The sequence below is a fragment of the Hirundo rustica genome, chromosome Z, assembly GCF_015227805.2.
Source record: "Hirundo rustica isolate bHirRus1 chromosome Z, bHirRus1.pri.v3, whole genome shotgun sequence".
Classification (NCBI taxonomy): Eukaryota; Metazoa; Chordata; class Aves; order Passeriformes; family Hirundinidae; genus Hirundo; species Hirundo rustica.
In genome coordinates, this window is record NC_053488.1 from 25,966,052 (window position 1) to 25,977,039 (window position 10,988).

The 10,988-nt window shown below is 36.5% G+C and overlaps 1 protein-coding gene across 2 annotated transcripts in view; it reads left to right on the forward strand.

Moving 5' to 3' along the window:
- Positions 1–9,896, forward strand: part of PIK3C3 (phosphatidylinositol 3-kinase catalytic subunit type 3) — a 70,937-nt gene extending 61,041 nt beyond the window's left edge. For both annotated transcript variants that reach the window (XM_040090299.1, XM_040090300.2), the window contains 2 exons: positions 5,641–5,766; positions 9,168–9,896. In XM_040090299.1, the coding sequence (XP_039946233.1) occupies positions 5,641–5,766; positions 9,168–9,182 (141 nt within the window). In that variant the 3' untranslated portion in view covers positions 9,183–9,896. The remainder of the gene's footprint in view (positions 1–5,640; positions 5,767–9,167) is intronic.
- The last annotated feature ends 1,092 nt before the right edge of the window (positions 9,897–10,988 follow it).

The following is a 10,988-nucleotide window of genomic DNA, read 5'->3' on the forward strand; positions in this document are numbered from 1 at the left end:
TGATAAGCCTTTTTAGGCAGTGGATATCTGTCCCTTTTCACCTGACCAAAAATAGCAGTATTTGATAAAAGGGGGTGTTAGGAAATCTTCCTGAGATTTATTAATACCAGTAGGAAATTTACAACAGAAGTAAAGTCACTTTTGGTGTATTAGTCCATTGTTTTATTAGTATTTTCTTGCTGTTCCAGGGAGTTTCATGCTTTGTAAAAGTATCACATTGTCATGGAGCTTATTTTACTTCGACAGACGTTCATCTCTCTGTCCATTTGGGTAATGACACTGCAGCTGCACACCCAGCTTTTTTGGTTCTAGGCTGTTGATTTTTCATGCATATTAATTAATTTCAAAATACTGAAAAAATACAGAAGTTGGAGTAAACACCAAAACATGAGCCATCTTGTGCTCCTGTTTTATATCACATTTTCTAGCTGATAGTAAGTTTTTGGCCAGTATGATGAAATTCTGAGCTGGAACAGTGTCATCTTTGAGTACCATAGTGGCTGAAACCCCGTTTCTCACGAAGTTCAATTTAGAGATGTTCACTAACATCTTTGTTGTCTTCTATTAAAAAAAAAAAAAAAAAAAAAAAAAAAAAAAAAAAAAAAAATTAGAGAAGCCAACATGAGCTTGTTTAGAAACCACATTTTGTTCAGATTGAGTCCTTGGAAACAAAGACTGTTGTGAGCATAGTATCTCAAATGACATTCTTAATGCAAATAAAGCATCTGAATAATTTTGTTTTGTGAGTTGTTTGGACTGCAAGCAACAGGGAGAGCAGGAAACTACTTACTGAAAAAGAGGAAATATGATAAGGATTAAGCCAAACACTTAATGCTGATTTCTGACACATGAATAGTGGATGCTGACTACTGTAATAATTGCAAGGGAAAACAGTAAAAATAATAATGAAAAAATACTGGGGTTTTTTGTTTTTTTTTTTTTTGCTGTTAATTGATCCTTTTCTTGTTTCAATAATGCTTACATCCCATGTATATTGTGACCCACTGGAAAAAGATACTGGCATTTCTCTTTAAAGCAGATGAAGTTTCAATGAGCAATCCCATACTAGTGTGATAAAATTATATAGAACATAAGCTGTGTTGCTTAATGTTGCTGGAAGAATAAATACGAAAGCACCCACCAGTCTTCAGAATGTCTGACTTGTAATTTGTCTGAAAACTAAAAAGGATTAACTCTCATATATACATCTTATATATCACCTTAAAATGCATTAATGCAATCAGTAATTCTGAAAAACAGAGCTACAGGTGTCCATGAAATACGGATTTGGGGGCTGCCCTGAAGATTATAAAAGTTTCCAAAGAATTTCCAAAGTTTGTCATAATCTTGAGCATTAAGTACCTAATCCATTTCAGGTAATGTTTTATGAGTGAAAAGATGCTTGGTAGTGAAAAATTCCCGAGTTTAATATGGTAACTGTGGTCCACATTGTACAGTAGGTCTGATTTGAGGACAAAAGAAGTCCTGCTCTTTGGTGGAAGGGAGAGGGCAGTCTTGTGCTTTGGGAACAAAAGGCCCAAGAGAAAATCTTGGAATTCTGTGGGGAAGTGCACTTACCCACAGTAGTACTACTCCTGACTGTGTTTTGATATGATTTCTCAATCCTACGCCAGTCACACTTCCAAAAATACAAAATAGCCAAAGACAGAAGGTTGAACTTGGAGATTCACTCAACTGAACGAAGACATTGGCCTCCCCATTTTCTCAGATCTTTAATTATCATTCTTAATAAGATGATTAGTGTTTTCTGGAATATTTCATCTCCTCTTTTTGTCATCTTTTTTTTTTTTTTTTTTTTTTTTTTCCCCTTTTTCTTTTTCCCTACTTTACAAGCTGTGTGGGGCATACTGTGAGTTCTCTGAATTTTCTGTGAAATCAGCTTCATCAGACATTTTTGATGCTATTTTCCAAACAATACTCATTTTAGTTCTCCTTGAAGACACCTCAAAGGAAAGAATGGATTCTGAGTTTGCCATCAGTTAACATTGCCTGTTATTCTGGTAGATGTTGTGATTTTCCTCTCTGACTTAGATTTTTGGGATAATCATGATGTGAAGTAGTGTTTCTTTCTTTTTGTTCCTGTAAAATATTTTTTCCCCTTCTTTGACTTGTTACCTCGCTATGTCCCCATTTTCTGTGTGATTGTGCTGCAAGAGATGATCACCTTCATTTTTCATCATCAGCAGTTAAGCCACAAGTAAATTACAATGCTTGCGTATTTTCTTCTGAACTGTCCTTGATGTTCTTTTCCCCTTTTAATTTTTGTCTTTTGAAAAATAGAAGCAGTATCAGGGTAACTGAGAGAATTTCCTTACAAAGCACTTTAACTGAAGTATGGCAAAATTTATAGTCAAACAGTTTCATACAACTCTTCAATCCTCTTGTTGTACACTTTGATACTAAACTATATTCTGTTCAGGGGGATAGGAAGTAGACAACTTTAATTTAGTTTCAAGTTGAATGTCAGTGTCGTGATAGACTATTCTTATTCAGCCTCTTCATCCTTGGAACATTCAAGTTTTGCTGCTGAGATTTAATGTTTCAAAAGAGTATTTGTATATTGAATGGGGTTTAATGTTTCCTTTTCTGGAAACAAAGCAAAAGTTCAACTAGATCATCGAGTTTATTTTTTCGGTGTTTTACAAATCCTGAACTATAACAATGCACTTGATTTAAGTATCAAAGTGGGAGCTCTAACTACGTCTTCAGGTGCCTTTGATGCCTTCATGGTGGTCATCATTCATAAGTGTGTAGAATGAGATAACTGTATATTTCATCAGGATTTCACCCCCCAAAAAACACCATGCAAAAATCTCATCTTGTTGACCTCATCTGTGAGAAACTAGCTTTTAGAACTCATCCCACATTGGAACTCAAGATATTTCAAGTAAGAGTTACTGTTTCTTTCCTACAGGAGCTCTAAGTCAGTGTGTATTAATCTTGTTGCTGCTGTTGCAGCTCAAGAGGTAATTTGTAATTATGTCTTGTTTCTTCTCCTCTGGGTTTCAGCAATCAGTTTTAATGCAGGGCTGAAAAACTTCCATGCAAAGATCTAATACTGGGCATAATTTCATCTTTCTGTTAATTGTGAACTGATTGCAACATCTAACCATGGGTGAATTTCTTTGCACATGTATCAGTGTGCCCAGTGTGTTTTGTGGGAAGTGGGTTCAATTAGTCATTAATTCTACAGAATGAAGCTTCATTTTAATATAACTAATTACGAAAATTCTGAAAAGGTCCTCTATGAACAAATCAGAAGATTGCCAGAGTGTTTGATTACTAAAGTTGTGTAAAAGGGTGTTAACATGATTTTTTTTGTTTGTTTTTGAAAATGGAGTTAGTGATTTTGCTGAATTCTCATTAACGTCACCTTTTCTGTGAGCACTAAAATAGATCTGAAAGAAATCTTTGCTGTAATTTGGGAATGTATTTAAGCTTTTTCATAATTACAAGCATGTGAATAGTCCATTAATTTCCGTTGGATTCTCCTGTGTGCATCATCCTTTGTCTAAAACTTCTGATGTGGGAGTTAATAAACTTCCTTCTCATCTTGTTTGTTATGAAGATGAAAGTTCTTCATAACAAGAACTTGGAATAATCTGCTGGATCTCTCACTGGTAACATGCTTCATTGAAAGTTAGAACTTTTTTGGCTTAATCCATTCTTTCATATTGATCAAACATCTTTTTGAGAGAAAGCTGAGGAAAAACTCACTTTATGCTTCCTTCAAGCATATCAGCAACAGAGTTATGATTATTTTGAATGAAGAAATTTTATGATTATAGAACTCTTCTACAACCTAAAGGATTCTATAATCCTATAATCTTTCCATACTGTGCTAGCTAACTTAGGCTTTTTATTACAGTGCTGAAGGGCACTATTCTGGAATATGTTGCTATTGAAAGGAACACAGAGTTATACTAAACTGATATCAGTTAACACTCAACTGAAATCTTGGAGCATTTTTCTGTCATTAAGAGGGTGGTTGAGTATGTGATATCCTGGGTGCATAGAAAGCATACAAAATAGGACATGAAGGTAGGATGACCTCACAAATTCAACTTTATTATGAAAATTGTTGAAATAACTTCGCTCACATTTTTGTCAATGGCTAAAAAATAGTGAATTCATGGAAAATGTTCAGGAAAGACTTGATTCTATCTTACATTCACTACTACAATAAGGTTACAAAACAACTTAAATAATTTGATATTTGCCTGCATGAGAGAGATTCTGATTGACAGCTCTTGAATATAAAAAAATTTAATGAGATCAACCATTTGAGATGGAAATTGGACAAATTCAGATAGCAAATAAGTCGCAGTGGTTAAATAGGACAATTAATCTTTGAAAGAATTTACCTAGGATGTGAAACATTCTGACTTGTCATAAAGATAGGGTAAAAGAGATTGTTTTATATCATTTTACCTAGTTCATTATGGAAGAGGCTGAAATACTTGAATATTATGGTCTCCACAAAAGCTTGAATTGTTTGAGATTTATCTTTATGAGAAAAAGAAATGGCAGCAATAAATCTTCTACAACTAATGTGAATTTGCTGGGCAATTTACATACTGTTACCAGCACTACTTTGCAAGGTAACTAGTACTTTAAACTATGGCCATAGTATTTCTTAGACTGTGCTAGGATCTAGGCTCATCAGAAGATATTTCAAGGGGGGAAAGGGTAACCAGTGGAGTTAGGACTGGGGTCCACTGTGTTAGGGAAATTTGCCATCTGGTTCAGTTCTGATTTTCTTGGAATTAGTTGGAAGTCACAGAAAGGCATCCAGTGCCCCTTCATAAATGTTCTTGACATTGACAAGATGGACATAGGAAAATATAGGTATTGCTATATTCTTAATTATTGTGCATTTAGCTTTTAACTCATGTACAGGTTGCAAGTACTAAGCAGAACCAGTGTTACTGGTACAATGTTGCTGTCAAAAGAAAAAAAAAAGACATATAAGTGGTAGTAGCTGTGTGTCCAAGCAACTGCTCATGAACGGTGGATACAATCAAAGTTAATGAACTTCATATTCACATGTACTATATAAGGGTCAGTTTTGACAGAGTTGATTTGCTCACGCTTTCCTCCCATTCTGTATTCTTTACTTAACTGACTTACAGTTTCTGAAAGGCAAACATTGCCTAAAAGTAGGTTTAGAGTAATGAAGTGTTATGTCCTTTCCAAAATAATTAGGATCTTCCAGACTCTTCTAAATTTGTATTTAACATGCAAAGTTCTCTGGTTTTCTCAAGTGGCATTAAATTTTCTAGTGAATGTTGAATGTTCTCTCTTTTTCTCGCAGCACTTCAGTCCTGCTTAAGCTTGTATTTCCAAGTGCTTCTCTTGACTTATTCACCTTGAGCTTTGAAATTATTAGTTTGAATTAGAAGACTGTTTCTAGCTTATTTAAACACTATTTTTTATTAAAGGATTTGAAATAGGTGTTTTAAATAACATTCTACATTTCCAACAATCTGCTGTAGCTTAGAAGTAAGAGAGAGATTCTCCACTAAACAACCAGAATCACTCTGCTTCTGTATACATTGATAGAATAATGCATGTTTTTAACTGTTGAACTAACTTTAGCCATTTCCATTCCCATTCCAGGTGCAAGACAAGTTTCGTTTGGACCTGTCTGATGAAGAAGCTGTCCATTATATGCAGAGTCTAATTGATGAAAGTGTCCATGCCCTCTTTGCAGCTGTCGTGGAGCAGATACACAAGTTTGCACAGGTGAGGTATTGTCTTCTCAGTTGCTGGTCTCTATGATAGATGAGTAAAGCGACAGGTTGTGAGTGGTAGGTTTAAGGCATAACTTCATTGTGTGATGTTTTAGTTCATTTTACTACAAGGTGAAACTGTGTTTAGTTGTAAGGACTGGAGAACAAGCTTGTAGAGGTCCTGTAAAAATTTTTGAAGCACCTTGGCAATCATAAAAGGTCTGGCATCTGGGACAAGGTAATTTTTGGTGACCATCTAGGCTGGGGAATGAACAGACCAAGTGCAGCCGTGCTGACAAGGACTTGGGCGTGTTGGTGGGTGAGAGGCTGGACGTTGCCCCAGCCATGGCACTCAAAGCCCAGAGAACCAAACATGTCCTGAGCTGCATCCAGAGCCCTGTGAGCAGCAGGGGAGAGAGAGGATTCTCCCCCTTTGCTCTGCTCTGGTCAGACACACCTGGAGCACTGCAGCCAGCTCTGGGGTCCCAGCACAGGAAGGACAGTTGGAGTGAGTCCAGAGGGCTACAAAAGTTACCAAAGGGCTGGAGCACCTCTGCTAGGGACACAGTCTGAGAACACCTGGGATTGTTCAGGCTGGAGAAGAGAAAGCTCCAGGAAGACCTTACAGCAGCCTTGTTGCTGGTGATCGGGTTTGACAACCTGTTTCTATTTTGAAGAATTGCACTGTAGTGCAGGATAAGAAGAAATAATGTCATTTCTATCTATGTATGTATTTAATAAAGGTGATGTTTTATGAGGTATGAAAAAGGAAGTGTAATTATATGAAAATGATGCAAAATTTGTTGACATTCACTATGGATTACTTTGAACTTTGGATGGAGGATGGTCATTTCATAAGACAAAGTGAAAAATGCCTGTCATCTGCCTTAATGTTCAAATAAAAAAAAAAAAAAAAAAAAAAGCTGTTAGAAATTTTCAAGATTGAAGTTTTAAGTTTGTCCAGTATGCATGTAGACCTTTCTTTTCATCGCATACTGACAGTCACTTTTTAAAGACATGTCTTTTTACTTCATTGGCCTTAGGTGACTGCCACACTCTCCCAGATAATTGTTATTGCATTTGTGAAAGTGTATTAGGAAGTCAGAGTTTACAGGTTTGATTCAGGTGACCTTTTATTTTTCCATTCAGGCTTGTTTTTGCTTGATCTTTCTTCAGTTCTTAATCCTGCTTTTAAAATTACAGGACAGGTCTGTTCAGAATACTTAGAAGTGCGCAAGAACGTTACTCCAGGTTTCTGTGGGATGGGGCTCTGAGCAACCTGTTGTAGTGGAGGGTGTCCCTGTCTTTGGCAGAGGGGTTGGGATTAGTTATCTGTAAGGTCCCTTCCAACTAAACCATTCTGTGATTCTGACTCCAAGGAATGGTGTTCTAAGCAAAAAGCCAATATACATTCCAGCAGACACTGATTGCATCTTCCATTCTTATTTTTGGGAATTAGCATGCAAGCCCACTGTATTACACTTTGGATACCAAATAAGCAGATGTGACAGCCACTAATGTAGTCCTCATATAGTTACCTTATTCTGGGATTTTACCTCTCCAGCTGACCCATTCTGGGATTTTTACCTCTCCAGCTGACCCATGCTGAATTTCAGTACAGAGATGTTTTCCTGAGGCTCTCTGCAATCTTTGTGCACTGCTGCAGAGTGTGCACCCTGTGTGCTTTTAGCTTTCCTTTCTGCTTTGGGCATCTTGTGCCTAGAATGAAAAACAAGCGTCTTGATTTGTAAGTGCCCAAGGCATCTCATGACTCCATGTGATGCCAGTTTTGGAGTTCCAGTTACTGCCTTTATTCATATTCTAAAAAAACATAGGCTTGCAGGGTTTCTCTTGCAAAGATACTGGATTGCAAGTGTGAGGAGAATGCAAAAATAATAGATACAGATTAATCAGCAGTTGACAAGTCTTAAGAATCTGTGTTCTATTAATGTATTAAAAAAAAAAATCAAACCAAAAAAATACCAATGAAAAGTAAGTGTAATTCATGTCTATTCTCTTTATGTTTTGTGGATATAAAGGATGATTATTAGCTATATTTATTACTTCATCAGTCAAAATCATTATCCTTCCTCTTTGTCTGAGGCAGTCTTAAGAATTTGCTGCTGTAGTCTTCATGGAGTCTGCAAATCGTTAAAACAAGTGAACAATGGGTTGTGAATTTGCCATAAAGAGGTCATCTTATTCAATGGCCAATTGAAGCTTTCAATTTGTTAATCTATAATCCTGCACTGAACTGCCAGTGACCTTCATAGTATTGTAAGTTGTCTGGAAAAAAACCCAATGCTACACAGGTGTTGTGACACAAGTGCAAACAGCAGATCTGGCCTAATGCCACACAATATTTAATTTAAAATACTGTTTATCAGTTTATCATCTTTTGTTTATCAGTAGGTATTTATTCTTTACCACCTCCGAGATAGACATGCAAGGAATCTGTGCAGTCTATTTTCAGTATTCTCTATGTCACTCTGCAGTAAGTAAAGCTCTTGGATAAAGTACTCTGAATGTTTTGGAATCAGCTCAGTATCCTTTTATAACCATATTCTAAGTTGTGCTCAGTTTACAACTGTGTTATGAAGCCTTTAGTTTCTAATGTGTCTCTAATCTGTTATTTTGTCAGATATTTTACAGACCTTTTCATACACTGCCTGTCTCCTTAATGGTTATCAAAAAAAGTTGTCTCAAAAGTAAATAAATTCAGCATTTAGAATAAGCTAGTGGTGTTATACAATAGTTATTGAGAGGAGAAAAGTTGCATACTAATTTTAGTTGATACTGATGAAGACTGGATAGCCATTTCTTCCTGGAGAGTCATTTTCATTTTAGCAGCATTATTTATTTCTGCAGAGGAAGAAAAAAATCTCCAGTTGCAGTGTCTAATTCCATGTTTTATTTCACTTCTAAATTTACAAATCAAGTCAGTTGCATTCAGGGCTGAGATGGTAACCAGTGTTCAGAAAAGTTAAAGCTTGTGGGATGCAGGGTGTCTCACCTATAGTGTAAAGTTTGGGGGATTTATTAATGCTTGGCTGATACCTGTTTAGGAGGAAACTCAGTTTCAGCTGTAGAAGTTGCATGGATTTAGAATATCTCCAGGCTGTAACCCCAGTTGTTCTGCATCACAGAATGCAGACACCTCACTCAGCACAGGATGCCAAAGTAAGATACGGAATGTCTACCAGTAGGACTGTGTGTATTGGATGAAATTTGTCAAGGGGCACAGAGTTGGCTTCCATGCTGCTTTTTCCCTTGAAAGGTTGTAAAAATCATCTACCCACAGGCATTTCACTATGTTTTTAAACACAGAGTTCAATTTTTGCGTATCATTTGTTCTTCAAGAGTAAACAAGATGGAGTAATCTCTGTACTATTGTGTTTTCTTCTTTCCTTTTAGTATTGGAGAAAATAAGCTTTATGCCTGCTCATGGTGGAAAGAAGCAAATGCTCAAAACAGAGACTTTCTCAAGCCCTTGTGGACTACACCAAACAGCTTTGGAAGGCAAAAGCTGCAGATTTAATAATGTGAAGTACTGAGAACTCAGAAGGTAGAGAAGCTTTTTTGAGTCTCTGTTCATTAAAGGTTTAAAACCAACCATTTTTTAAAGGAAGATGATTGTTTGTACCATCCTTGGGAGCCTCAAAGGTTGAAGTAAGCAACTTCTTTTCAAGCCAAAGGTAACTGGAAGAGGTTGGATTTAATGGTGAATTATTGTACGTGCTAATATATTTTCTTATTTAAAATAGTAGTAGAGACAAAGCTAAAGCAGGAAGGTTACAGATTCTTGGTGCAGAAGAGCCCCTCACAAAACCATGGCAATCCCCTCTCATCCCTCCCCATGCACTTTGTTCCTTGAGTAAGTTTTAAATGTAATTCATACGATCCTTTATTTCCACCTTGGGCAATGTTATCTTTTAGAAAGGACAATCGTTTCTTGCCTGCTTACAAAAGTGTTTTTAAGTGCTGATAAGTTACCCCAGCTGTAGGCAGCCAATTAAATGATCACTAGCAGGCTCAGCAATGGGAATGCACAGTGAGCAGTTCAGTATTTCACACTTTAACTCTAAATGTTTTCTGTACAGTGATTATATATTCTTCACTCTAATAAAAACCATTGTTGTTGCAGTCTTGAGGTGTTCTGTTTTGTCTTTTTAATCTCATCTGCTGAGACATGGCACACTTGAGGATTATGTTTATAACTACTGTCTTTTTGCAAGGATTTTCACTTCTCAGTTTACTTTATGCTGGAAAAAGGGTACTCATGTATTAAATTTATGCCACATGTTGAGTTGAAAATGAATCCGGTTTGTATGACAGTAATGTAATTAGCGCTTCATAACTGTGTGGCTCTGTTCAAAGGGTGCTCTAATAGTCCTGTATTTTTTTTAAATAACATTTTAAGTCAGGAAGAACTCCTTCCCAATTATAAAGATAAGAGAGACTGATCTGAATGTGAATCTGACTGGTATTTGTGAGTCATTTTTTCTTTGTGCTTTTACCCCTTTTTACCCCTGTATTTCCCCTTAAGAACTGCATTACCCTAGCTGTTTAGTGCTCATGTTGTCTGGGGACACACAGAGGAGCCACAATAGTACCTCTCTTGTCTTTAGCTCACTCTTTGGAGAAGTAGTAATTATCATTTTCTTGTGTTTTGGTTTTTGGGTTTTCTTCTGTCAGACTTACATATTCCTCTGCTGCCTCTGTTTTGCATGAACTTGTTCTACGTACAAGTTTGTGGTATCTTCCAAGTATAATTCTGGGAGCCTGGACTTCTCAGATGTTCAGAGAGAATTCTCAAAAAAAAAGGTCTTTTTATTCTTTTAATATTTTTCAAATGCGCATCCTATGTGCTCAGACAACTTTTGATCTTTATGAAGGAGCCACACTTTATTTGACTTGAGTTCTTGTCTCTAATCCCCCAGCCCTTTCAACTGCACATATAGTATGATTTTTTATCTATTTCTTTTGAAGAAAACTTCCTGTTCCTCCTGCTCATGTCTAATTAGGAAGGATATGGGCATGACCCACTGTGTACCAGTTGGTTAGACCGGCCAATATTGTCTCCTTATTAAAACCCAAAAGACATCACCAACTCAATCCTACAACACATTTCACTTTGCAGAGATGTTTATAAACTGTCAAATATTGACCTTTGTAAACACATTACGTATTAATGCGTGGTTGTTCAATGTCGTGTGTTTTAGAATTATCCTGTCT